Source organism: Capricornis sumatraensis, chromosome 1, assembly GCF_032405125.1.
Source record: "Capricornis sumatraensis isolate serow.1 chromosome 1, serow.2, whole genome shotgun sequence".
NCBI lineage: Eukaryota > Metazoa > Chordata > Mammalia > Artiodactyla > Bovidae > Capricornis > Capricornis sumatraensis.
In genome coordinates, this window is record NC_091069.1 from 90575656 (window position 1) to 90601688 (window position 26033).

General features: G+C 40.3%; 1 protein-coding gene across 28 annotated transcripts in view; it reads right to left on the reverse strand.

Moving 5' to 3' along the window:
- LTBP1 (latent transforming growth factor beta binding protein 1) overlaps positions 1–26033 on the reverse strand; it is a 456525-nt gene that overhangs the window by 216244 nt on the left and 214248 nt on the right. For all 28 annotated transcript variants that reach the window (XM_068988396.1, XM_068988377.1, XM_068988386.1 and 25 more), the window contains 2 exons: positions 2964–3188; positions 1197–1465 (listed from right to left, as the gene is read on the reverse strand). In XM_068988396.1, the coding sequence (XP_068844497.1) occupies positions 1197–1465; positions 2964–3188 (494 nt within the window). The remainder of the gene's footprint in view (positions 1–1196; positions 1466–2963; positions 3189–26033) is intronic.

Sequence of the window (26033 nt, forward strand, 5' to 3'; positions counted from 1 at the left end):
ATGCAGGAGACACAGGTTCAATCCCTGGGTCAGGAAGATCCCTTGGAGAAGAAAATGACAGTCTACCTCAATATTCTTGCTTGAGAAATCCCATGGACAGAGGAGCTTAGTAGGCTACAGTCCATGGGGTCGCAAAAGAGTCAGACACAATAGCAACCAAACAACTAGAAGAAAGGAGATGACCTAACCATAGACTTGCCCAGCACCTAAAAGTGTTCTCCAGGTTCAAAAGCAAGAATGATTGATTTTACTATCAACATATATCACACACACAGACACACATAATTTTTTGAATGTTCAGGTAACAGTAGATAAACAGATCTTCTCACAAGGGGTTAAAACCATAATCAAGTGACAGGAGAAGAACTACAGAACAAAGCTATGTCATTATCACATAATTCCAAAGCAGGAAGCACCAAGTAACTGTGGTAGAGGAACCAGTAATTTTCTGTTGCTTTTACTATGCACATTCAATGATGAGTTTTAAAGAAAATTCAACTTCTCTCTCACTTAATGATATACAGACCTACAGTTACACACAAATACAATATTTAAAATATACTTCAAACAACTTATACACTGCTATTCTAGTTATATAGTTTTATAAGAAAATAAAAGATGACAAATTATTATTGTCTGATGGATCCAAAACTTGACTATATCCACTAACCAGCAAACTATTGCAAAAAGGCATGAAAATTTTCGAACATCTCTGTAGAATATATCTCATGTACCGTATCTCATGCTTGACACATGCTTTAAATATAGATCACTGTAACTGAAAAACTACCAACAGGCAATCATGGACATCTTGCAGCATTTCTGGAAGTTCAATACATACTATTATCTTATGGATACTTCCAAACATCTTACAATGCTTATAGTATCTTATATATCAAAGGTTGGCAACTCTTTCTGTACAGGTCTTTGCAGAGCATATTTTAGGCATTTTAGATCATATGACCTCACTGAAAGTATATAATCCTTCTGTCAGTAGGATTATATGTCTATGAAAGCAGACATAGACAGTATGTAAATGATGGATCTGGCCGTATCCAATAAATCTTTATTTATAGTAACAGGCCCACAGGTTGCCAACTCCTTCTACAAAAACCTCGTTTCATCAAGGCTGTCTTTCCTATTAAAAGAGACTATCTAGAACACATCACTAAAATGGGCTGGGCAGTGCTGCTCACCTGTGACCCAATGGTTTCCTGGAAGCACCGGCCCAGCTGGGTCTTAGCAGCCACCGGATACACGTGAGGAATGACTTGCTGGTATGAGGAATGGACCGTCTGGGTCTTCTGGACAGGAAGGCCTTGGTAAGGGACTTGGGACTGGCCCGGTTGAGCTTCTTTAACCTTCTGACCTGTTGGGCCATCAACTCTTGAAACCTGATGTATCTGGACCGAGGCCTCAGGAGGGTGCTTCACATGGATATTGACTATGTTAGGAGGAAATTTCACTAAAACAGATCGGGAGGAAAACTTATCAGCTGTAAATAATTAACATGCACGTCACGATGAAAGTAAATTTTCATGCTCATCAGCATGAAACTAAATTCTATACATACAAATATACTTAAGTACATATATATTATGCTGTTGTTTTGTTGTTTAAGTCATGCCAAACTCTTCTGTGACCCCATGGACTGTAGCCCACCAGGTCCTCTGTCCATGGGATTTCCCAGGCAAGAATACTGGAGTAGGTAGCCATTCCCTTCTCCAGGGGATCTTCCTATCCCAGGAATCAAACCCATGTCTCCTGCATTGCAGGCAGATTCTCTTTACCGCTAAGCCACCAGGAAAGCCCACATATATATTATACATAGAATAAATAAAAGATTTATAGTATGGATCTAGTTTTGCTGCACAGCCATTAAAACTCTTGAGAGTAAAAGGGGACACTCAAAAATTAAATCTGAATTTATATCCTTTAAAGAATAAACTACTTTTACAAAGCAAAATTTAAACCTCTCAGAATAATGGATTCATGAATCATTTTTTTCAGAAGAGCCAAAAAACTATGAAATTTGTGCTACTTGTGGTCATACATTTTATCAAACAAAAGTAATTAAGACTCAAAAGTTAGATTATTTTCTAATTTCTCACAAAGTTTCCATCAGAGAGACTGTAGGATTTATAACACAATTTCAAAAAACATAGTTCTCTTACCCTTAAACCTGGTGTGTACATACTTTTGTGCTTCTTTTCACACCCACAAAATATTTAAGTGTGACATTTTATATCAGTATTTTCTTTCTCTGCAGGTTTCACACAGAATTTTATCTTCTGAGGCTAAGACTCAGGTTTTAAAGAATAAGAGCCAGTAACACTTCTCTGACCCCTTTTTTATTTTTTTATTTTTTATTTTTTATGATTTACTTTCTTTTTTTTTTTTAAGATTTTATTTTATTTTTTTAATTTTTTTTAAATTTTAAAATCTTGACCCCTTTTTAAAAAATTGTGCATGTGTGAGAGGTGCCAGTTTGAAAAGAATGAATTAGTCATAGAATTTGAGCTCCAAGTGACCTAGTTTATCTTCCTCTACAGATGACTAAACTGAAGCCCAGGCAGGTTACAGATTGTCTAGAACTAAAACCAAGCGCTGTTTGACTACAAAACAGATTTGGTATTCAACAGCAGGTACCGTGAGATCTGCTAGATGACTAATGATCATAAGAGTCAGAACACCATCTTGTCCATCTTTCCCTTTCCCAGGTCCTGCCAGAAGAGCACCGTGTACGTTTATCAGCTCTCGGTCCTGTGTCACCCGAGAAAGACGGGCTCCATTTTCTCAGTTCCTAGGTACCATTCTCTGTAGCCGAGAAAGCACTGTCACCATATAACTGGGCCCATATTCTGTTCCAGTGCCAACCCCGCAGGCATTTGGCTTCTGTATATATAGGTTTGGCGTGTTAACAGAGTTCTGACGAATAGGCAAAATCAAAACAGTCAGCCTACCTTTTACTCCTTGCTGGCTGGTCATGGTCAGAGGCAAAGTATGTGTCGAGTGGACGACATGTGTTCCCAACGCCTTGCCTGACTGCTGGGAATGCTGATACACTTTAGGCAGGCTGGCCCCGTGGACTGGGATCTGACAGAGCTTCCCTGTGAAGTTTGGAGGGCACTGGCATTTGTCCCTCGAACTGCACTGGCCTCCATTCATACATGGAAGATGGCAAATTACTGTAACGGGAAAGAGAAAATGTGAAGAGTTGGTTAGTTTCTCAAAATCTAAGTAACAATCAACCAATGTAACACCCCCAAAGCACAGCCATCATATTACCAATGACTTTAGAAATGGAAAACAGAGGAGAACCTACACTGGGACAAAAACATTTCCTTTTTTTTTTAACTATCTTTTTCTTTCCACCTTAAGTAAGTCATTTAGCTCTCCAATTGCCTGTGGTTGTTCATCCACAATGCTGGAAAGAATTCATGGGGAAAAAAAAATACATATATGTAAATATACATATTACTCAGGATATCTCATATTCTGTACTTACTTTGTTTTCCTATTACTAGTTTATTTACTGTCTTTCTAGATTATAAACTCCTTGGGGAAAGGAATGCTTGGTTTAATGAACTTTATATCCTCAGCAACTAAAATAATGTCCAGTGCATAGTGGACATTAAATATTTCTTCCAAGAATAAACAAATGAGAGTGCTAAAAATAATATCTGTTGAGAATCTTCTCTACATAAGGAACTGAACTAAGTGCTACGCAGAATAAGGGAGTATCATAGTTGGAATCCTGCTTTACAGGAATTTGATATCCCACTAGGATAACAAGACCACAGTGAAACCTAGACGTAGCAGAGTGATTAATATTTGGGAATTTATTTAGAATACCAAAAGGTAAAAGGATGTGTTTGGGTGAAGAATTTTATGAAGAGTTTTAAATTCTGGCTAAATTCAGCTTATGGCCAACCTCTTTACAACTAATGAATCCTTCCCATCAGCCTTTAAACTGATTGTATTTCCAGCAGCTTAAAAAATAAGTCTCTCAACTCCATTCTCTTTCAGCTTCTACTCTGCTTCAATCCTCTCCTCCATAACCAAACTTTCCAAAAGAATGATCTGCTCACTACCAGCTAGCCAGCACCAAGTTGTATTCCCTTCTTTGTGTCTGTTCCCTTTCCCCATACCTCTCCTACACTGAAACTCCTCTTACTCAGGTCACTAATGGTCTCCGCATTGCTAAATCCATTGGTTGGATTTCAGTCTTCCCTTAGCTTCTGTGACATCTCACCCACCTAGTTTGCTCTTTCCTCTTTGTCCACTCTCTCTTGCTATTCTTTGCAGACTCCATTCTTTCCTTATCCTTTAAACACAGATGTGCTTCAAGATTTGATCTTAAAATCTGCTCCACTAACCCTACACATTCTGATTTCATCCTATCATATGATGATGTCACTCAAAACCACATTTCTGAGCCAAAGCTTTCTGCTGCACTCCACACTGTCTACATCCTGTAGACCTTGTATAGACATCTCAGACTTACAATGTCCCACTTGGAACAGGATCATCTTCCCCCTAACATCTCCCATTCACTGAGGCATGCTTAACAGAAATCTGAGGGTCCTCTCAAACCACTCAAATATCCAGTTCGCCAGGTCCTGCCTTCTAAACATTCATCAAATATGCCCACATCTTTCCCATCACAGAGATCCTGTTTTCTCTGAAACCTCATTTCCTACAATTCAGCTACTTTGAATTTGATTCCTGAGTGGACAGGGCTCTCTCACCCCTCCTCATGTTTTATCTACCCTGCATCCTTGGCCTGGAACACTCTTTCCATTTGCTTCCCAACACCCTCCCCGCTTGCCCACCTAACTCCTACTCACCTTTTAGACTCTGCTTAAACCTCACTTCCTGGAAGCATTTCCAGTTGCCCCTCATCTAGGTCTGGGCCTCTCCTCTGTGCTCCCATGGGCTCTCATTCACTGTTCATCATGCCCCTTGGCTTACTGCATTATAATCCTCTGACTTCGTTTCTGTATGTCCCATTCAACTAGAGCTCTGTGGGGTCAGGGACTTCAATGCTTTACCGCTAACATGTAGCTCAGCTTTTAGAAAAAAATGCTGCAGCTCAAAAAAATTTACTAGATGAAAGAATGAACAGATTTATGGCTACTACTTTGTCAAATACCATTCTAGGTACTATAGAAGAAAGTAAAAGCTAACTGGAGCTGTTAGGTAATACATGATAACTAAAAATATGCATCAACAAGTAACACTGGAAAATATAAAATGCAAATTCTATAGAACTTCAGAGAAAAGTCATTTCTGGGAGGTCAAAATAGACTTTTCAGAAGAGCTCACTTGAAATAAGTCTTTGAAGCTGGGGATTCAGAAAAACAGAAAGGACTGCATTCCAGGAGGATGGTATGTGAAAAGGCCAGAGGCAGGCAAATTTGGAAGATAATGAGAAAGCCTGTGTTGTTGAAACCCCAGATTCCTTGGGGAAAGGGGTCAGGTGATAAACTAGGAGATATAGACTTAACTCAGAGAATGGCTAAAGGTCTGATAAAGAGTTTGGCTTTTATTCTGTAATTAATAAATCATTTTGGAGACTTCAAGGAGAGAATTTTCCAGGAAGATTACTCTTGTGATGGCATGCAGCATTAGCTGGAAAGGAGAGTGACCAAGTAGAGAAGTCAGATAAGAGAATATTAAAATAACTGAAAGACAACTTGAAAAACCCATGGATTAGGATCATGGCAAAAAGAACTGTTAGAAACATGAAGTAATATAATATTATGATAGACAGGCAATCAGTAAAACGTGGAGATGGGACACAGGAAGTAAACAGAAGGCGAAGGAAGAGCTAAGACACTGAAGGAGAAAGAAAAGAACTGGAAAAAAAATGACCAAGGTGACTGCCAAGAACTATGTCCAGGGTCTGACTATGGGGCAGATAAAGTCAAAACTGCTCATGCAATCTAGGGTCTGGAATATGCTTCCTCAAGTGTCTAATCTACACTGAGGTGCTGAGTAAGAAGAGTCAAAGCTGACTTTGAGGTTGAGTCAAAGACTTCATAATTCCCAGTTCAATTCTAAATTGAACTTCTACTAAACAACAGCTTGTTGCTGGATGAGTTTAATGTTTATGCCTAGCCAAGAGTTTCAGTCAGTTCAGTTCAGTCGCTCAGTTGTATTCAACTCTTCACAACATCATGAACTGCAGCACGCCAGGCTTCCTTGTCCTTCCCTGTCCACTGGAGCCTACTCAAACCCATGTCCATCACGTTGGTGATGTCACCCAACCATCTCATCCTCTGTTGCCCCCTTCTCCTCCCGCCTTCAATCTTTCCCAGCATCAAGGTCTTTTCCAATTAGCCAGTTCTTTGCATCAGGTGGCCAAAGTACTGGAGTTTCAGCTTCAGCATCAGTTCTCCCAGTGAATATTCAGGCCTGATCTCCTTTAGAATGGACTGGTTGGATCTCCTTGCAGTCCAAGGGACTCTCAAGGGTCTTCTCCAACACCACAGTTCAAAAGCACCAATTTTTTGGCACTCAGCTTTCTTTATAATCCAACTCTCTCCTCCATACATGACTATTAGAAAAACCATAGCTTTGAATAGCAGACCTTTGTTGGTAATGTCTCTGCTTTTTAATATGCTGTCTAGGTTAGTCATAGCTTTTCTTCCAAGGAGCAAGCATCTCAAACAATTTATCACTGGAATAGAAGCACACTTTATTTTGTATGGTCGATCCCTGGGTCAGGAAGATCCCCTGGAGGAGAGCATGGCAACCCATTCCAATATTCTCACCTGGAGAGTCCCATGGACAGAGAAGCCTGGCAGACTACAGTCCATGGGGTCACAAACAGTGGGACATGACTGAAGTGACTTGGCACAATATGCATGAATTTCAGTTAATACAGTTTAATTAAATAATACCAATCTCCCAAAAACATGGTCTGAACTCCATTTGCCACAATATTAACTAGGTAACTTCACTGCTCTCTCCTTGGTCCACAGATCACTACATAAATAACAGATGTGTATCACGGCCAATAACCAATCATATCACTCCCTTCAGAGTCTGTTGGCAACTGATCCTGGCATATCTGTTACTCAGTTCATATATCCCCTCTCTCTTGAACCTCCCTCATACACAGACAGCAAAGCAGGTAGTTGAGCTGCCTCATCACTTCACAAGGACAAACTCACATGACATTTTACAGAAGGGTATATTCAAAATGGCAAAAAAAAAAAAAAAAAAAGCACAGCAAAGAAACAGAAAATGGTAACACTGGAAATGACACTGGAAAGTGGTTGTGATGTAGGATAAAGATGGTCCCAAGGAAATGACATTAAAGGAACTCAGATATCCCACAACTTCGAAAGCACAAAGGTGAGTTGTTGAAACCTGATTCAAACTTAGAAAGGTTCACTAACAGGTTCACTAAGGCAAAGAAAAGATACTCACTCCACATCATACAGTATACGAGAAGAAAGTGAAAATACTCAGGAGACTCTTAAGTTCTACTCAAAGAAATAAAACAATTTAATTCTCAGTGTTTCTAACACTTTAAATCATAGGGCACTTCATAAATATTGCCTCTACTATTTTTTCCCCTTTCCCTATACATACATCACCTACAGTAAAAGAATTTTAATGTTTTGACCAAAAAAAAAAAAAAATTTAAGGTGATGGAACTAGTAATTTCCCCATTGATTATTAAGATTGTTTTGCACACTTACAGCTTCCTTGGTCATTTTTATGGTGCTGGTGCAAAGAGGTCTACCTATCACCTTTACTAATACCATCTTTATTTTTTCTTAACAAAGCTGATGTTTATTTCTAGTATCAATAGTAGATTTTGAAATCCAAAATTTAATTAGCTTTGTTTAAATCTGTTTTTAAACCTTGGAGATAGCTTCCACACAAACATTTCAAAAACAGTACCAGTCTAAGTGTATACAGCAATAATCCCAAAATAGAACTCCAGCAACCCTGTGTCTCTCTGGTCATAAAGGAAACCACTTCTGCTGACTTATTTCAACCAGTAACTGGCCACTGTTTATAACCATTTATGAATGAGAAATAAAATATGTATTCTCCTGTTCCAGCATTTTCACAAAAATCTAAATTACAATCTAAAATTCTTTGCCTCAATTCACTCACTGTGCATTGAGTCCTTTGTAGCAGGTTGATCTTTTTAAAGCTAAATAGTCTTTTATGTCAAAGAAAACAAATTTAAAATCACCCTACAAAAGTTAAGGATTTGACTATGAATAGTTTCTTTCTGTTTCAAAAGTTCATGCCACTCTCAAAACATTGCCTGGTGATATATAGTCTGGGGTGCCACTGTTCTATAAAACTTTCTCAACACATGAAGAGGAAAAAGAGTAAGTTATCTTTAAGGCTGCCTTGAGAAGCCTGTGGTATGCTAGTTGTAAGTCTAGCTATGGCACATATATTTTAGAACACATAACTGGAAGGTGTAATATAGAATGCTGGCTGAGAAATTTCATAACCTTGCGAGCTCGACATCTTGTTGGCCATCACCATAATTCACTTCATTGCATCATACAGTCACCTGGGACCTACCACAAATAAGAGGTATGTGTGCCTTTAGCCTGTTATTCCAAAGAGTGTAATTTCATGACAACCACTCCAAGCATCTCATGGTACGACTATAAAAGGTCGCAATGAGCAAAAGGATCCAGGCTGGAAGAAAAACTTGGAGGATTTAAATATGCCCAGCGTTTCAGTACATTCCACCATTCACGGTGGTCTATAAAACAACTAGCAGGCCTCAACAAATGAGGCTCAGAGGATAATATTCACAGTCTACACCACAATTGGAACTTAGTTTAAATGAATAGGTACTGATCTGTATACAAATATGGGCAAACTGAATTTTCTACACATTGGGGCTATAAAAAGCTAGACTCTCATTCTTCCCTGTTATCTTAGCTGACTATAAAAATATTTCAGCTGCTTGTCCCCAAAAGGCGCTCTAAGAATGTACTTGACTTTCCTAAGGCAACTCCCAGCAACACCCTGGCCCCTCTACCCACCCCCTCGCTTTGTTTGCCAGCAGACTGTTTCAAGTTATTGTGGTTAAGGCAGAGCAGAGCAAACAAACTCCCATCTGAAGGAAAACCGACATCTGTCGTTTTATAGAAGAGACACACACATGATTTTGATTTGAAGAGCTACTTCCACTTTCCCACTTGTCTCTTATTTGGAGAATAACGTTCCCTTAAAGGCGTTCAACGTTTTGGTTGCCGTCCCTTGCAAGGTGAAAAGAAAAGTAATAATATTTTTAGAAAATTCAAGTTATCACTTTATCTCTCCCCTAAATATACCTACCTTGCTCTCTTTTAAAGGATACCCACAGATTCTATTCAGCCAGAAAGTAGGTTAATAATGTAGCCATTTAAAGCTTTCAGATAACAAATATGTCAGATAATAAACAGTGCAGCAAACCATTGCTCATTTTTTTAAATTTATTTTTAATTGGAGGATAATTGCTTTATAATGTCGTGTTGGTTTCTGCCATACAACAATGTGAATCAGTACCCCCCTCTTGAACCTCCCACCCTTCTAGGTTGTCACAGAGTACCAGGTTGACCTCCCTTTCCACTGTCTGTCTGTTTAACATATGGTAATGTATATGTTTCTGTGCCACTCTCTCAGGAAGCGACAGTTAGAACTGGACATGGAACAGACTGGTTCCAAATAGGAAAAGGAGTATGTCAAGGCTGCATATTGTCACCCTGCTTATTTAACTTCTATGCAGAGTGAAGTGAAGTGAAGTCACTCAGTTGTGTTTGACTCTTTGTGACTCCATGGACTGTAGCCTATAAGACTCCTCTGTCCATGGGATTTTCCGGGCAAGAATACTAGAGAGGATTGCCATTTCCTTCTCCAGGGAATCTTCCTGACCCAGGGATTGAACCCGGGTCTCCCACATTGTAGGCAGACACTTTACTGTCTGAGCCACCAGGGAAGCCATCGTGAGAAATGCTGGACTGGAAGAAGCACAAGCTGGAATCAAGATTGCCAGGAGAAATATCAGTAACCTCAGATATGAAGATGACACCACCCTTATGGCAGAAAGTGAAGAGGAACTAAAAAGCCTCTTGATGAAAGTGAAAGAGGAGAGTGAAAAAGTTGGCTTAAAGCTCAACATTCAGGAAACGAACATCATGGCATCTGGTCCTATCATTTCATGGGAATTAGATGGGGAGACAGTGGAAACAGTGTCAGACTTTATTTTTTTGGGCTCCAAAATCACTGCAGATGGTGACTGCAGCCATGAAATTAAAAGACGTTTACTCCTTGGAAGGAAAGTTATGACCAACCTACATAGCATATTGAAAAGCAGAGATATTACTTTGTCAACAAAGGTCCGTCTAGTCAAGGCTATGGTTTTTCCAGTAGTCATGTATGGATGTGAGAGTTGGACTGTGAAGAAAGCTGAGCATTGAAGAATTGATGCCTTTGAACTATGGTGTTGGAGAAGACTCTTGAGAGTCCCTTGGACTGCAGGGAGATCCAACCAGTCCATCCTAAAGGAGATCAGTCCTTGGTGTTCACTGGAAGAACTGATGCTAAAGCTGAAACTCCAATACTTTGGCCACCTCACGCGAACAGTTGACACACTGGAAAAGACCCCGATGCTGGGAGGGATTGGGGGCAGGAGGAAAAGGTGACGACAGAGGATGAGATGGCTGGATGGCATCACTGACTCAATGGATGTGAGTTTGAGTGAACTCCAGAAGTTGGTGACGGACAGGGTGGCCTGGCGTGCTGCAACTCATGGGGTCGCAAAGAGTCAGACACGACTGAGCGACTAAACTGAAGTGAATGTATATGTTTCTGTGCTACTCTCTCAACTTTCCCACTGTATCCACGGGGCATAGACTGTTCTCTATGTCTGTGTCACTATCCCTGCCCTGCAAATAAAACCATTGCTTATTTTAAGAACCTATCCCTCTTCTTAAAAACCTGCATGCTTCCCATTTAATTCAGTATGCATCACCCCACCTCCTACCCCCACTGCATCAAAAAATAAAATAAATAAATAAAGCTGAAAGCCAAGATGGAGAGGTCACATCTCTCTGGAGCGAGGACAGAGGAGCTGTTCTACACATGAGCCAAGAAAGGAAGTACAGAGATTAGTAGGCATTTACTAAAATCTAAGTTTGAGGGTTTTTTTTTGGTTTTGTTTTGTTTGAATACAGAGATTTACCATTGTTGTGCTCCAAAATTGCTTAGAGTCTATTCTTGATTATCTGTCTGATAACTTAAACAGAGTTCCAGACAGAACCAACAAAACATCTGCGATCCAGGCTGTCTGGAACAACCTGTCCAAGAAGGTGACATTGTGCCTAAACCTGAAAGGAGAAGAATCTAGTGATGCGAACACTGGCAGGAGGGTGTTTGCAGAAGAAGAAATAACAGGAGGTAAGATCTTAAAGTGAGACAAGGTTTAGAAAGGCCCAGAAGCTGAAGGAGGCAGATGTGGTAGGAATGTCAAGGGAAAAGAGAAAGTGAGGAAAGCTGGCTGGAGAGACAGAGCAGGGGTAGACTCCTCTTTCTTTCCATAAGGATATTTGCTGTTGTTGCTCAGTTGTGTCTGACTCTTAGCGACCCCATGGACTGCAGCATGCCAGGATTCCCTGTCCTTCACCATCTCCCAGGTTTTGCTCAAACTCATGTTCATTGAGTCAGTGATGCCATCCAACCATCTCAACCTCTGTCATCTCCTTCTCCTCTGCCTTTAATCTTTCACAGCATCAGGGTCTTTTCTAATTAGTCAGCACTTCGCATCAGGTGGCCAAAGTATTGGAGCTTCAGCTTCAGCATCAGTCCTGCCAATGAATATTCAGGATAGATTTCCTTTACAATTGACTGGTTTGATCTCCTTGCAGTCCAAGCGACTCTCAAGAGTCTTGTCTAACACCACAGTTCAAAAGCATCAATTCTTCGGTGCTCGACTTTCTTTATAGTCAACTCTCATATCCATATGTGACCAGAAAAACCATAGTTTTGATGATACAGACCTTTGTTGGTAAAGTAACATCTCTGCTTTTTAATATACTGTCTAGGTTTGTCATAGCTTTCTTCCAAGGAGCAAACGTCTTTTAATTTCATGGCTGCAGTCACCATCTGCAGTGATTTTGGAGCCCAGGAAAATATAGGGCCGCCTCTAAAGCTTTCCCAGCAGTAAGTCCATCTGCAATGCAGGAGCCGCAGGAGACATGGGTTCAATCCCTGAGTCGGGAAGATCCCTGGAGGAAGGCATGGCAACCCATTCTAGTATTCTCACCTGGAGAATCCTCATAGACAGAGAACCCTCACAGGCAACAGTCCATAGGGTTGTAAAGAGTCGGACACGACTGAAGCGACTTAACACACATAATAGCAGACACCATTAAAACAGGAAAATCATAAGTTAAAACTCAGGACCAGGATAGATTAAGACATACAAAAGACAGAACCAGAGGAAGAGAAAGGACAAAGATAAGTAAGGTTAAATAGAATCACCCATTGTATGTACGTGAAATGTGCACTGTAAACTTGGCTTTCAGTTCCTGGACCTCATTTTAAATTTCTGAATGACTATTTAGCCAGACTGAAGTTAAATTCTTAATTTAAGACTCAAATAGTCTTAATTTAAGACTCTATATGGTAAGATGACTGAAAAAAATTCTTTTTATTCATTATCTATGCACATGATAATCACAGTGGGCTGTATGGTGGTCTCCCAAAAGATATGCCCATGTCCTGTGAACACCCAGAATCTGTGAATATTACTTCAGGTGGTAGATGAGTAAAACAAATGTAACGAATTTCTGAGAGGAGGCACTTAACCTGACTTATCTAAGTGACCTCTCATTTCAATGACAAGGTCCTTTGAAGAATGAGGTCCAGTGCCATTTGGCCAAAGAGGAAGAAGCAATATGACAGAGGCAGAGATGGAAATGATCCAGCCAGAAGTCAGGGAGCACTGACAGCCGTGAGGACTGGGAAGAGTCAAGAAAGGGACTCTCCTCCTAAGCCTCCAGGCGGAGGGTGGCCCTCTACACCTTGATTTTGACTTTCTGGTCCCCAGAGCTGTGGGAGACTACATCTCAATTGTTTTCAGTAAGAGGATTGATTCCTTAATTTGTGAGACATGAGACTAATGTTTTTCATAGTACACGTAAAAGGGGAAAAAAGAGTCCAAAGAAGTCTTGGGGCAAGGGAAGAATGCTTTCCTAAAAGCTAAAAACGCACCCACCACAATCTATGTTTTACTTGCTCTGTAAATTAAGATGACCATTTTCATCCCATCCCCATCTATCAAATACTACACTGGACTAGAATGAAAGGAAATGCACATTTCAACAAATGCAAACCTTAATACAAACAAAAACCCCACGATTCTAATTTTTACTGCTGGTGTGCATTAGCAAATGCTTGGATAGTACGTTCTGTTTATAAGAGGGGCGATAGGAAGCCCTGCCACCCACACGCTCACCAGAGCTTCCAATTTGGGATGAAGTCATTCATCATCTCCACTTTGTTTATGGCTTTCTGTTCACAGATCATCAACCTCACCATAGCTGTGGGCTCTCTCATTTGATCCAGTTTTATATTTTGCATAACCTAGGGAGCTTTCTGGGGTTCCCAGGTGGTTCAGGACAGTAAAGAATCTGCTTGCAATGCGGGTAGACCTGGGTTCAATCCCCAGGTTGGAAAGATCTGGAGAAGGAAATGGCTACCCACTCCAGTATTCTTGCCTAGGAAATCCCATGGACAGAGTAGCCTGGCTGGCTAGAGTCCACGGGGTCACGAAGGAATCAGACACAACTGAGCAACTAATACTTTCTTTCAGGGAGCTTTCCATATCAAGCAAATCATAAAATTCCACTTTATACCCTTTATCCATAGAGGCTTGCTCTCAGTAACTCCCAAACCTAGGGCTCTTTGGCCTTTAGGAATAATACAACAACATCTTCAGGTTGCAGAGTAAACATATTAATCCCCATACACCTTGGGAGACTGAGGCAAGTCATTTCACTTTTGTGGATGACTGTGCCTGCCTCTGCAAAAGGGGGATGGCCCAATGACATAATCCACAGGTTCTTTCCCATTTCTGTAATTATGGTTCTCAAAACCCAAGGTAGTAGAGTGAAATTCAGATTTCCTCATCTCACCTAATGTGACTGACACAATATAAATTTTTTAAAAGGAACAAACACATATTCAGTCACTTGTAATTTATGTAGAAGGGGCTGGGGTTAATTTTCCACATGATGTGCTTTCTTTTTATTTTAATGTATAGTCAGACACTGATTCAAACATAGTTGCCTACTTAGCGACAAAGAAGTTTATAAAATGCCCAAATGTTTAGGAAAAGCTGACCTCACTTGAAAGCATTATGTAAACATAATGGGGGAAGTGATAGAGCTTTAGACTAATGGACAGGGAGATAGGTTCTATAAAAACGATGCCATGCTTCATCCCTAAAGACTATACCTTTTACAGTGGTATCACTGTAACTATCTTCAGAGAAACAAAGTCATTTTAGCTATTGTAGCAGGGCATTTTCTTTAATATCATTACAAAATGCTTTCTCAAAAAAAATACCACTTAAGTTATATATGATATTAAAAATAAGTTTAAAAAAATGTACTGCACCACTATAATTTGCAAACTTGGTCTGAAGAACCAAGTTCATACTCTCATTAATTATTATCTGCTTATTATTTATTTATTCTTGAGCCATCAGGATAGGATTAGTTCAGTTCAGTTCAGCCGCTCAGTCGTGTCTGACTCTTTGCAACCCCATGAATCACAGCACGCCAGGCCTCCCTGTCCGTCACCAACTCCCGGAGTTCACTCAAACTCACGTCCATCGAGTCAGTGATGCCATCCAGCCATCTCATCCTCTGTCTGCCCCTTCTCCTGCCCCCAATCCCTCCCAGCATCGGGGTCTTTTCCAATGTGTCAGCTCTTCGCATGAGGTGGCCAAAGTACTGGAGTTTCAGCTTTAGCATCATTCCTTCCAAAGAACACCCAGGACTGATCTCCTTTAGAATGGACCAGTTGGATCTCCTTGCAGTCCAAGGACTCTCAGGAGTCTTCTCCAAGACCACAGTTCAAGAGCATCAATTCTTCGGTGCTCAGCTTTCTTCACAGGATAGGATTAGAGATTAATCTAAATTTATAATTTTAAAATATTTGAGTCAAAACCTCGACATAGAGACTTCCCTGGTGGTCCAGGGGCTAAGACTCTGCCACACTCCAATGCAAGGGGCCCGGGATTCCATCCCTGGTCAGGGAACTAGATCCTACATGCCACAATAAGTTCACATGCTTCAACTAAAGAGCACACATACTGCAAATAAGACGTGGTACAGCCAAATAAAAAAGTATTTTTTAAAAGAGTAATTAAAAAAAAAAGCTCAACAACCATATCTAATTTGAGAGCACATATCTAATGGCACTCAACCTCCTGACTTCACAGCACATCCTAATTCTTGCAGCCCTTTCAAGTCTGGTCTAAATATGGCCTCCAATAAAGAAACTTTCCTCCAAAGAAAGGGAGATACTGAATAGAAAGAAGCCTAGAAGCACTTGCAAACACAGAGGAGGCATCTAGTATTTAATAATTTCTATGTAATTTATCAATCTGCCTTGTATTATAATTATTTTTCTCTTCCTCCTACTGGATTTTAAATATAGAAGGAAAGAGGCCATAATGCTTTTTCTTCTTTGTACTGCTCCCGTATTTCATAGCACAGCATTTTGCAGACAAAAACTCAACATGAAAAAATGTTGCCATTAATTCTCTAAAAATTCAAGACAGGAAAAAAATGCAGCATTTATCTCTTGTAACACTCCTCATTTCTTTCTGATGCTGTTTAACTTAAGCATACAAAGGACTTCTTCAGCTTACAATGTGGTTATGTCCCAATAAACCCATCTATAATATCAAAAGTCAACAATGCATTTAATACATCTAACCTAGCAACCATCCTACCTGAGCTTTGTCTACCTTAAATGCTCTCAGAACGCTTATAGTTGGGCAACATCATCTAACAAGCCTATTTTATAATAAAGTGTTGACTATCTCATATACTGATTAAATACTACTGAAAGTGAAAAACAGAATGGTTGCATGTGTACACAAGAGGGTTATGTGTATGTTGGTGTTTTACACTCATGATGGTGTGACTACTGGGAACGCAGTGGCTGCCACTGCCCAGCCTCATGAGAGAGGATCCTAGCACTTACCGTTAGCCCAGGAAAAAGATCAAAATTCAAAGTACTGTTTCAACCAAATCCACATGGCTTCTGAACCATCATCAGGTAAGCTGAACCCCTGTAAATTGGGGGCCTTTTATTAAAGCAGTAGTTTTCAAACTATGTTCCATAAAGCGTTACAGTGCTAAAGGTGCTAAAAAGGACCTGTTAACTAACCTAATTCAATCACCTTATTCACCAAAGAGTGAGCTACAGAGATTGCGTGTGCTTAGGTTCTAGGACCAGATTGTGACAGACATGAGATGGAGCCCACGTTTCCTAAACCCTGATCCAGTGCTCTTTTCCACACAGATCTTATGATGGAAAGACTTAAGAGGTATCCTTCGAGTCTCACCACATGGTCTTGTCCCAAGTCTTCCCTTCCTTCTTCCACAGAAACAGTTTTCATAACTGGTCACCAGATGCGCAACTGGGGCAAAACCTAACTTAGATGGCGATCTGGCCAGCTATAAATGAGGCACACTCAGGAAATCCTCCAGGGGTCGAAATACATGAGCTGAAACATATCAGGGCTTCTTTTTTTTAAAAAAAGAAGGATGTACAGACATCAGAGGAAGAGTCAGAACAAAGTCAAAAACAATGGAATGAAAAAAGAATCGAACAGTGCTTGTGGACAGCACAGAGAACCCTTCCACGAGTGCAGAAAGTGCTCCTGCACTCTGCTGACCCATCACTGTCCCCCTCCGTTCCCGTGAGGTGAGAAAAGGCAGGCCTGAAGCTCAAAAAGTGGTGTCGGCTCATTCAGTGAAGTTTTACTCTACGTCTGCCATAGCAAGTACTGTTCTAAGCCCATGGCAAATGTCAACAAACCAAGCAAACCAAAATCTCTGCCCTCATGGGCTCGTCCCTTCTGTCGTATCATCATCTTTGCGAGACTATGGGCACAGGAGAATCTTGGTTCGGGGCCCAGGAGCAGGACAGGGTTAGAGGAAGGGTTATTCTCCCAGTTCTACAGGTTATCAACCACCTCTCTCTGAGCGTGAAGTGAGGTCAGGCAGGGCACTGCACTGGGTGTTCTGGGGAGGGACCTTCCACAGTGTGGGGTGAGGACTCTTGGGGCTTCATCTGCAGTGGGCCTTGAAGGGTCTGGTTTGTGATGTGCAGCTCACCAGCACTGGGTGGGGAGGAGGGAGAACCCTTGGTGATCCTTAGGTGTTTTCCCAAGAGTTACCGTTGGGATGAGGTTTCTGTGTAAGGAGGCAAGGGTCTAGAGCTAGCATAACTCGTGTTTATTATCGTCATTATATTCTCTATATACCATAAGCTGATGCCTAGAGGGACATCCAGGTTATGGTGTGGATCACCACGTCTCACATTTATATTCTTTTGTCCCTATATAGCCAAGATACTGTCCCAAGTTATAAACTGATATAGAGCCTAAAGAGCTACAAAATATCTCCTTAATCTGACAGATGGTAAATTACATACCCATTCCTTTTTTATTTGTTTAGATTGTCTGAATTTCTTTTTAACTATTACAGATAAAGCGGCAAGGGACATCCTCAAGCACATAGTTTCCTTTCTTAGTAATTCTTTCCTTATGCATTCAACTAATATTGAGCAACCACTTAGTAGGTAAAAAGTAATGTGCTAGGTGATATCATCAACAAGAAAAACATATGAACCAATTAAACCAATGTAACCATCTTATATACGGATGTGAGAGTTGGACTGTGAAGAAGGCTGAATGCCGAAGAATTGATGCTTTTGAACTGTGGTGTTGGAGAAGACTCTTGAGAGTCCCTTGGACTGCAAGGAGATCCAACCAGTCCATTCTGAAGGAGATCACCCCTGGGATTTCTTTGGAAGGAATGATGCTGAAGCTGAAACTCCAGTACTTTGGCCACCTCATGCAAAGAGTTGACTCATTGGAAAAGACTCTGATGCTGGGAAGGATTGGGGGCAGGAGGAGAAGGGGACGACGGAGGATGAGATGGCTGGATGCATCACTGACTCGATGGACATGAGTCTGAGTGAACTCCGGGAGATGGTGATGGACAGGGAGGCCTGGCGTGCTGCGATTCATGGGGTCGCAAAGAGTCGGACACGACTGAGCGACTGAACTGAACTGAACTGAACCATCTTATCACAGGGAGGACAAGGAACACAAGCAGTAAGAACAAGGGCCTGGAATTAGATCTCAAGGGGGTGTGGATGCCAGTTTCACCATTTCTTAGTGATATGACCATAGGCAAGTTATTTAGCATTTCTCTGCCCCTCATTTCTTCACCTATAAAATCAGCATAAAAACTGAACCCAGTTCATATGGTTGTTGTGTATCTTGAATGAAGTCATATATTCAAAGTACTCAGCACAGAGTAAGTACACAGCAAAGATTAGCCATCAGCATTAACTCCCTGATTAGGATATAATGGAAACATAAAAGGGGAAAGCAGGGGCTTCCCTAGTGGTCCAGTCAATAAGAATCCACCTTGCAATCCAAGAGACACTGGTTCAATCCCTGGGCTTGGAGGATCCCACATGCTTCGGAGCAACTGAACCCATGTGCCACAACTACTGAGCCCACACACAGGAACTACTGAAGACTGCACACCTAGAGCCCATACTCTGCAAGAGAAGCCACTGCAATGAGAAGTCCTTGAATCTCAATGAAGAGTGGCCCCCACTTGCTGCAACTAAAGAAAGCCTGCATGCAGCAAAGCCAAAAAAATTTTTTTTAATAAAAGGAGAAACCAAACCCACACAACAAGCAAGGAAGGGGTGTGCATATCCTTATAACCAGTCAGGTCATGCAATATACTGCATGTTATTTCATTCACTACTCTACTCCTAGTATTCAATGAGGAGACACAGAACTGCTGAGTGCATCAATAAATGAATCCTCTAAATAAGAGTTTATCAATTATTAACATCAATAGCAATATATGAACATATATCCAAATTCACATCTTGTCAAAACTGGATTTTGTTCTTTAATATTAGCACCAGTTTCAGAATAAATCCTAAGCCATAATATTCTACATGCAATCAGGTTACATTATCACAATGTTGATTCTGCACGCGACTATTTACTAAAGATTTCTAACACTTCCTGTAGTTTTTTTTTTTTTACTGTTTTAACTATCTTTATATTTTACCTATCCCATAAAATCTTAATGATTTTTAAAATTACTTTAATGATGGTTTCTATAGATAATAGATTTAAGATTTTGTCTTAATGATGAAGATATCTTTGTAAATGTATTTCCTATTCATTTTAGTTTATTTGGATACAGATATTTTACTAATTCCATGTAATTAAGTGTATAGCTTCTTTTCTCTATAATGTTCTGTTTCATTCCTTTAAAAGCTGCTACCCCTCTAACTGTGTGCCATAATCTATTTCATACCAGCTCTTCAGATGATTTTCATCTCTTTCTGGCTTATTTAACTTGTTCCATCTGGAGCTTTTACCCACTGTATAAATATGGGTTATCACTCACTTTGCTTCAAACTGCAATCTAAATAGCTTACCATTAGTTATTAATACAACTTCTTTTCCCTATTTTTTTTAAAGCTAAGTTATTTTGAATGGAAGTCTTCAAGGGGGTAAGACATAATGTGGTAGAAAAAAAGGAACGGGAGGAAGGGCAGTTTAGGGTGGAGTCAAGGATGGGAGGGTGGGAGGAGAATGCAGGATAACAGAGTGGGGGCCCAGGACTAACACAAAAGCAGAGAGACACTCCCTGAGAGATGTGAAAAAAGAAACTCACTGGGTAATAAAACGAAATGGGGGTCTGTAAAATTCAGCTGGATGCCAAAAGGGATCAATCCTGAGTAGACAATGTTTGGGAACCACTACTATAAACAGAAATCTGCATGGTCCGCCTAAGCTTCCTTTTATTCCCTCCCTCCATGGATCATTACTTTCCCGTGGCTCCCACCTAACTACGCCACCCCAGGAGAGCGTATTTCTTTATCCTGGTCTTTTATTTTCTTTTAAAGAGAGGGGATTCCTCACAGTGTTTTCTTCCTGATAGTAAGCTATCACCAAGGAGCACAGAGGACACTGGGGTGCAGTGCAAGGCATCTCAAACGCCATGACTAGGAGTGTCCAACACAAAGGCTACAGAATATCCCGTGTGGCCACCAAAGGAACACACAGTTGAAAAAGGCAGCCACGTATCTTTCTAGATATCCAAACCAGAAAATTCTTAGAGAAATAGACTCCTAATGCCTTTTTTACATACTTAAGAGTACAGACAGATTGTGACCTTTAACCTCTGTGTAACACAAAAACACACAGGGAAAAGCAGTTGAGAAGCCCCTCTATGCTGGTGGGTAAACTATCCCGAACACGGATGAATTTCAAAATTTTACATGAAGGTGACAGAATACACACACAGGTATAGAAAGAGACTGCATAAACTCAACCATCAAAACCAGCTGAACAGCCACCTGCCAACTGCTGTCCTGATGAGGTAACAGTTTCTGCTTCAGTTAGTGAGAGCTGATTTTTCACTTCTTTGCCTTTTAGACTTATAAGGCCTTAGTGAAAGAACTGAAGTCAGAGGGAAACGAGGAGCCTTTTACAAGCACTCAATACTAAAAATTTATAAAGCTGCCTCACAAGTTGCAATCCTACAACCTGTTAGAATAAAAGAAAATTCTACCTCAGATTTCTCCTGACACGGCAGCCCATTTTTGGTTCTCTTACCCCGGGGCAGAGAAGAATGAAATGCCTAACAAGAATGAGAAGGTGATTTATAGATATCATCACACAGTAGGGTGGTAGTGAAGAGGTTCCCCAACAGTTTTTACTAGATTATTCCATCTGATATTTGGGTTCATTTGGGCTAAAAGCCAAATGCATGAATCTCCTGCTTCACAATCTCAGAGATGGAAGACATCGAAACCAAGTCATGACAGGAGGCTTTTTCTTGATCTAGTTCCCATTAGCTGCCCAGCCTCTGTGGTGTCCCCACCACATGTGTCCATGTGTGTCTAGTGGTGTCCCCTCCACTGAGGTCATGTTCCCTTCACTTCCAGTCATACCCACCCCTTGGTCTGTTCTAAGCAGGCCATGCTTCCTCACACACATGTGGTTCTATACAGGCTCTTTCCTCCTCCCAACTCACCACCCCAACCCTACCATGTCAACCCAAGCATTTGCCTAAGCTTTACCTCATCACTAAGGCCTTTCCTGATGACCCTGGAGAAAAACTGATAGCTCCCACTTCTGCCACATACTCTCAAAGCAATGTATTCATGTGCACAGCCAGCCCAGCGCAGACAGCATTCCACTATAACTGAGTGCATGTCTGACTTCTCCAAAAGGTCATGAGCGCCTGGGAGGGAAGAAACCTTGTCTCTGGGATCTTGCCTGTTTTAGCTGTCCAGCCCTAGAGCTTAACAAGATGCTAGTTACAAGGTGGGTAACTTGTTGTTGTTGTTCAGCCACTAAGTTGTGTCCAGCTCTTTGCGACCCCATGGACTGCATCACGCCAGGCCTCCCTGTGGGTGGGTACCTAGTAAGTGCTTTTTCAACGAACAAATGAGGCTTCTTACAAAACAATTGTGGAGGCAGCTGAATGCCGAATTCCAGCTTATAGTTTCCTTTCCAATTTCTTAATGTTTTCTTACCTGACCCTAAACTGACAGGCTAAATTAGTGCTTTGCTTTCTGAATTATTCACTGAATTTTCACAAAAAGAACCCTTTTTTGATCAGTTTACAAACCATTTAATTGAATGATGTTATTTCCAGTTAGAAAAAAAAAAAGAACTGACCCTTGGAAGCCATATTATTCAGACACGGGAGGTATAATGCGTGGGAAGAACTAAGAGCTAGGAATATTCAGCACGCCATGGGCATCAGTCAGTGTATTTTTAAAGAGGAATGGAGGGAATTGGTTAATTTGCAAATGCAGCTACGTGGATATCATTTTAGAAAGCTTCTACTGCCGACAGCTTAAAATCACACACAGCAGAACTTTCCAGAGTCAAATGCTAAAGCTATTCAAAGCCACGTGATTCATTACTGACTGTGAGATGAGCCAAGATGTCTTCTTCCATTTAACTTAAATAACTTGATATGTCAAGTTCAGGTTATTAAAATATGCCTATTCATTCCTCGGGGCTCCATATATACTTCCTGAATCTGGAACATTCCATTAAATCAAGACAATGTGTATCAAAACTGACTTCCTGAAGATAATTCCTTTTAATCCCCAGTATTGGCCCGTGAATATGTTTCTAATTAATTCTCTTGAGATGTAGCTCAGACTCAGACTAAGTTGACTTTTGAAACATCCTAGTGTGTACTCTACTATTCAGTTACCACAATAAAACAATCAGAGGTCTCGATTTTGCACAGGATAAGAATCAGAGACACGGAAGACAAAGTAAATTAAAACTACCATCATTAATCAGGACTAGAAAAATTTCCAAATTCTCCTGGCAATGTTCCTAAATAAACCAAGTATCATCAGGGAAACTACTTGGGCATACAAAGAATTTCAGAAACTCTTCCCTAGTATTCCTCCTGTTTCATTCTCCTTTCCTTTTATGGCCAGTCAGACACTGAAGTTAAGGAAACTATATAAGGATATTTTAATTCAGAATTATAATGCGCCATACAATGATTGCTACTGATAAAAAAAAACAAGGTATTTTAATAAACAACAATCACTTCTCTGTCATTTTCACAAACTAAAACATTTTACTAAATTGATTTCAACATGAAGTGGTAGGATTTATCACAGATTTGACCTAAACAATTAGAAAAGTCTATACATTACTTAGAGAGAGATGCATCTACTTTCTGAGTTAATGCTGTTCCCGAAAAGGCAACTGCCACAACTGAACTGGCAACTTGAAAAAGCTACAGAAGAGGAAAGAAGGAGGCATTTTACACCTTTTACACCTACTAATGCATTCAATTCCATGGGAGCTTGAACCCCAGCAACTTCAAACATCTATTTTCACAAGCCATTTGGAGCACAGCATGTTCTCTACTTCACTTCTAAAATTCTATTAACTCTCTTTGTGGAACCAATGTATTTCATCAACTTTACCACATGATTCACATTTTCCAGTCCATTATTTTTATCAGGAAAGAGACCCAACCAATAAATAATAATAATACTTCTTCCTGGATGTGATACAAGTTTCAAGTCTAGCGTGTCAGAAGGTCCACGTACTGGGAGACCAGTGACCTGAGTTCCACTTTGTAGGTCTACATTACACAGGTAAACAACCCTCAGCAGTTCAGTGTTTTTCTAGTAGGTAAAACAATAGATTTAACTGATATATAAATTTTTTATGGTCCTATACTCTATTAAATACGAAAGAACACTGCTTAGAAGCCACAAACATTGGCACCTGGTTTCTTCACCAGCCCATCACACACACATCAACTATAACCAAATTCTACCATTTCTCTCTTCAGTATTTATTTCTTCCTTTCCACCCCAATGCCTTTGTCCCAGTTCAGGCTCCAGTATCCTGCGCACACTATGACAAAGCTCTTCTGATAGCCTCCCCACCTGCCTTCTTACTTTTCTCCAGTATGTCCTCTGCATAGCCTAGCTAGAAAGTACTTTTTGACAAGTATGCTAAATCAGCCCATTTCCCTACATGATTTATCTACAGTTGTCACCTAAAGGAAAAAAAAGCAAGCAAACAAACCTGTTTTCTCAATGGAATGTAACAAGTCCATGGGCTGCCTCATGGGGTTTGTGGTGAGCATTAAAGGCCTGGCTGTGCACTAAATGCCAGATGCTGCCACAGAGGTAATTCTAAACCTTCAACACCTCAGGCATTCTAGACCACAGAACCGATCTACCTGCCATTCCTGAAACATCCACTCTCCCCACCCTCCGCCCCCACACCCAAGCCACATGTCATGCCTCAGGCTACATTCTGGAAGAATTCCACTCCCCCTTCACTTCCTGAGCCCCAGCCTCTCCCTGCCCTCCCCCGGCCCCCAGTGACCCTCCCTGAGGCCCAGGTGCTTCTGCGTTCTCTGCACCTGGTGCGCCCTCAGTAGGCACCCGATAAACATCAGTGATTTGAATGAACCTCAGCGGAGCCAACTCTTCAGCCTTCTGACCAAAGCCAGAAGACCCCAAGTTAAATGCTCTGGGTTTATACGTGGACCAATTAAGAATGGCTTTTTCTAGGACATCTTTGCATGTCCCTTTTTATTCCAAATAACTCCAAAATATGTAATGTTTGAAGTGAAATGATAGTTTTTGGCTAGTATTCCATAATGTTTCAGATTGCTTCCAATGCTTTTTCCACTAAATATTGGGTTGGCCAAAAAGTTCATTTGAATTTTTCTGTCACAACTTAGGGAAACACCCGACTGAACTTTTTGGCCAACCCAAGAGGTAGCATCAATCCAGGAAAGATTTAACTTCTGCTACTTTAGGCACAGCCCTCAAACAGTCTTAAAACTTTTAATATTATATCCAAAAAATACTTTAAAAGCCATATTTTGTATTCTTTCCATCATCTTGAACATACTGGCATATTTCCAACGTCAAGTGATGATCAAAAGGCTCTTAGAGTTTCCTATTTCTTAGGTCTAAAATGAACATTCTCTCACTCTCTTTACCAAAGCCCTTTTCCTTTGTCTATATCTGGCGGGCCTCTCTTTTTATAAAACTCAATTAATTTTAGCTTGCTTTACTGTTCTTTTTTTTTTAAAAAAAGAAAACTACAACACAATTTCATTAATATTTCATTTTCAAATACAAAGCATCTATCACTAGAAGAGAAAGGCTATACATGTGGATTAACTTACAGCTTATTCATTATCTGCATAAGTGATTTATGATTAGATCTTCCAGCTGTTAGCAAGCTGATCAACAGCCAAGCAGAGGAAAAATACTGAATCCTACTTGTCAAAACAATATGCAATCAATGTGGTCTAGATTAAGAAAGCTTAAACTTGATTCAAAGGCAAGAAAAGAATTTCTGCTTTCACCATTAGCATAAAACCATAGAGTTCTTACTATTAAAATGGAAAATTCAGGTTTGCATAGCCCAGTACCCCAGGGAAAAAGGAAAAACCAGAGATTGATAGAGTTTTCCAAGTAAGTATCAGATATATGATCATGATATCCAGTCAGAATTCCTAAAGCCAAGAAGAACAACTCATTTTGATTTTTAAGAGGTTATCTGGCCACTGCCTTTATATATGCTCACTTATTATGTACAAATCTACTGACACACAAACACAAGTCTACTAAACATTCACAATTGATAAATGTCACCCTCTATTTCTAGTACCTTACATTGAACATTATAGCCACAAAAGGTAGGTCAGAAAGACAATGTCTCCCTTCAAATTTGCACTTCTGAGTCAAACAAGTTATTTATAAATGACTGTCACACTGTACAAAAAATGAGTCTAACAAGTAAGTTGCTCACCATGTGTCTTTCAGGCTCCTGTAAGACTATCAAGGAATGCCAGCAAGCATGCTCTGACTTTTGCCAAGTCACTCCATTCCCATCTGACAGAAGCGATCAAAAAGTCATGAAAGATACAGAATAACAGCAACAGCAAAGTTCAATAAGAACTGTCTGAAAGGACAGAAGAGATTATTTACCAACCAAATGATCCAAAATTTATAAAACTGATCAGTAAAGTTATCAACTGAATGTTTATTCCAAGATGAAATTTCTTTAATACACCCACCATAAACCTGTTGAAAAGTTTCCTCTTGCTTTGTTAATAATTAAAATATGTTACCCCTTTTCAGCTAATATATTTAGTATTCAAAAGTGATGGAAATGACATAGC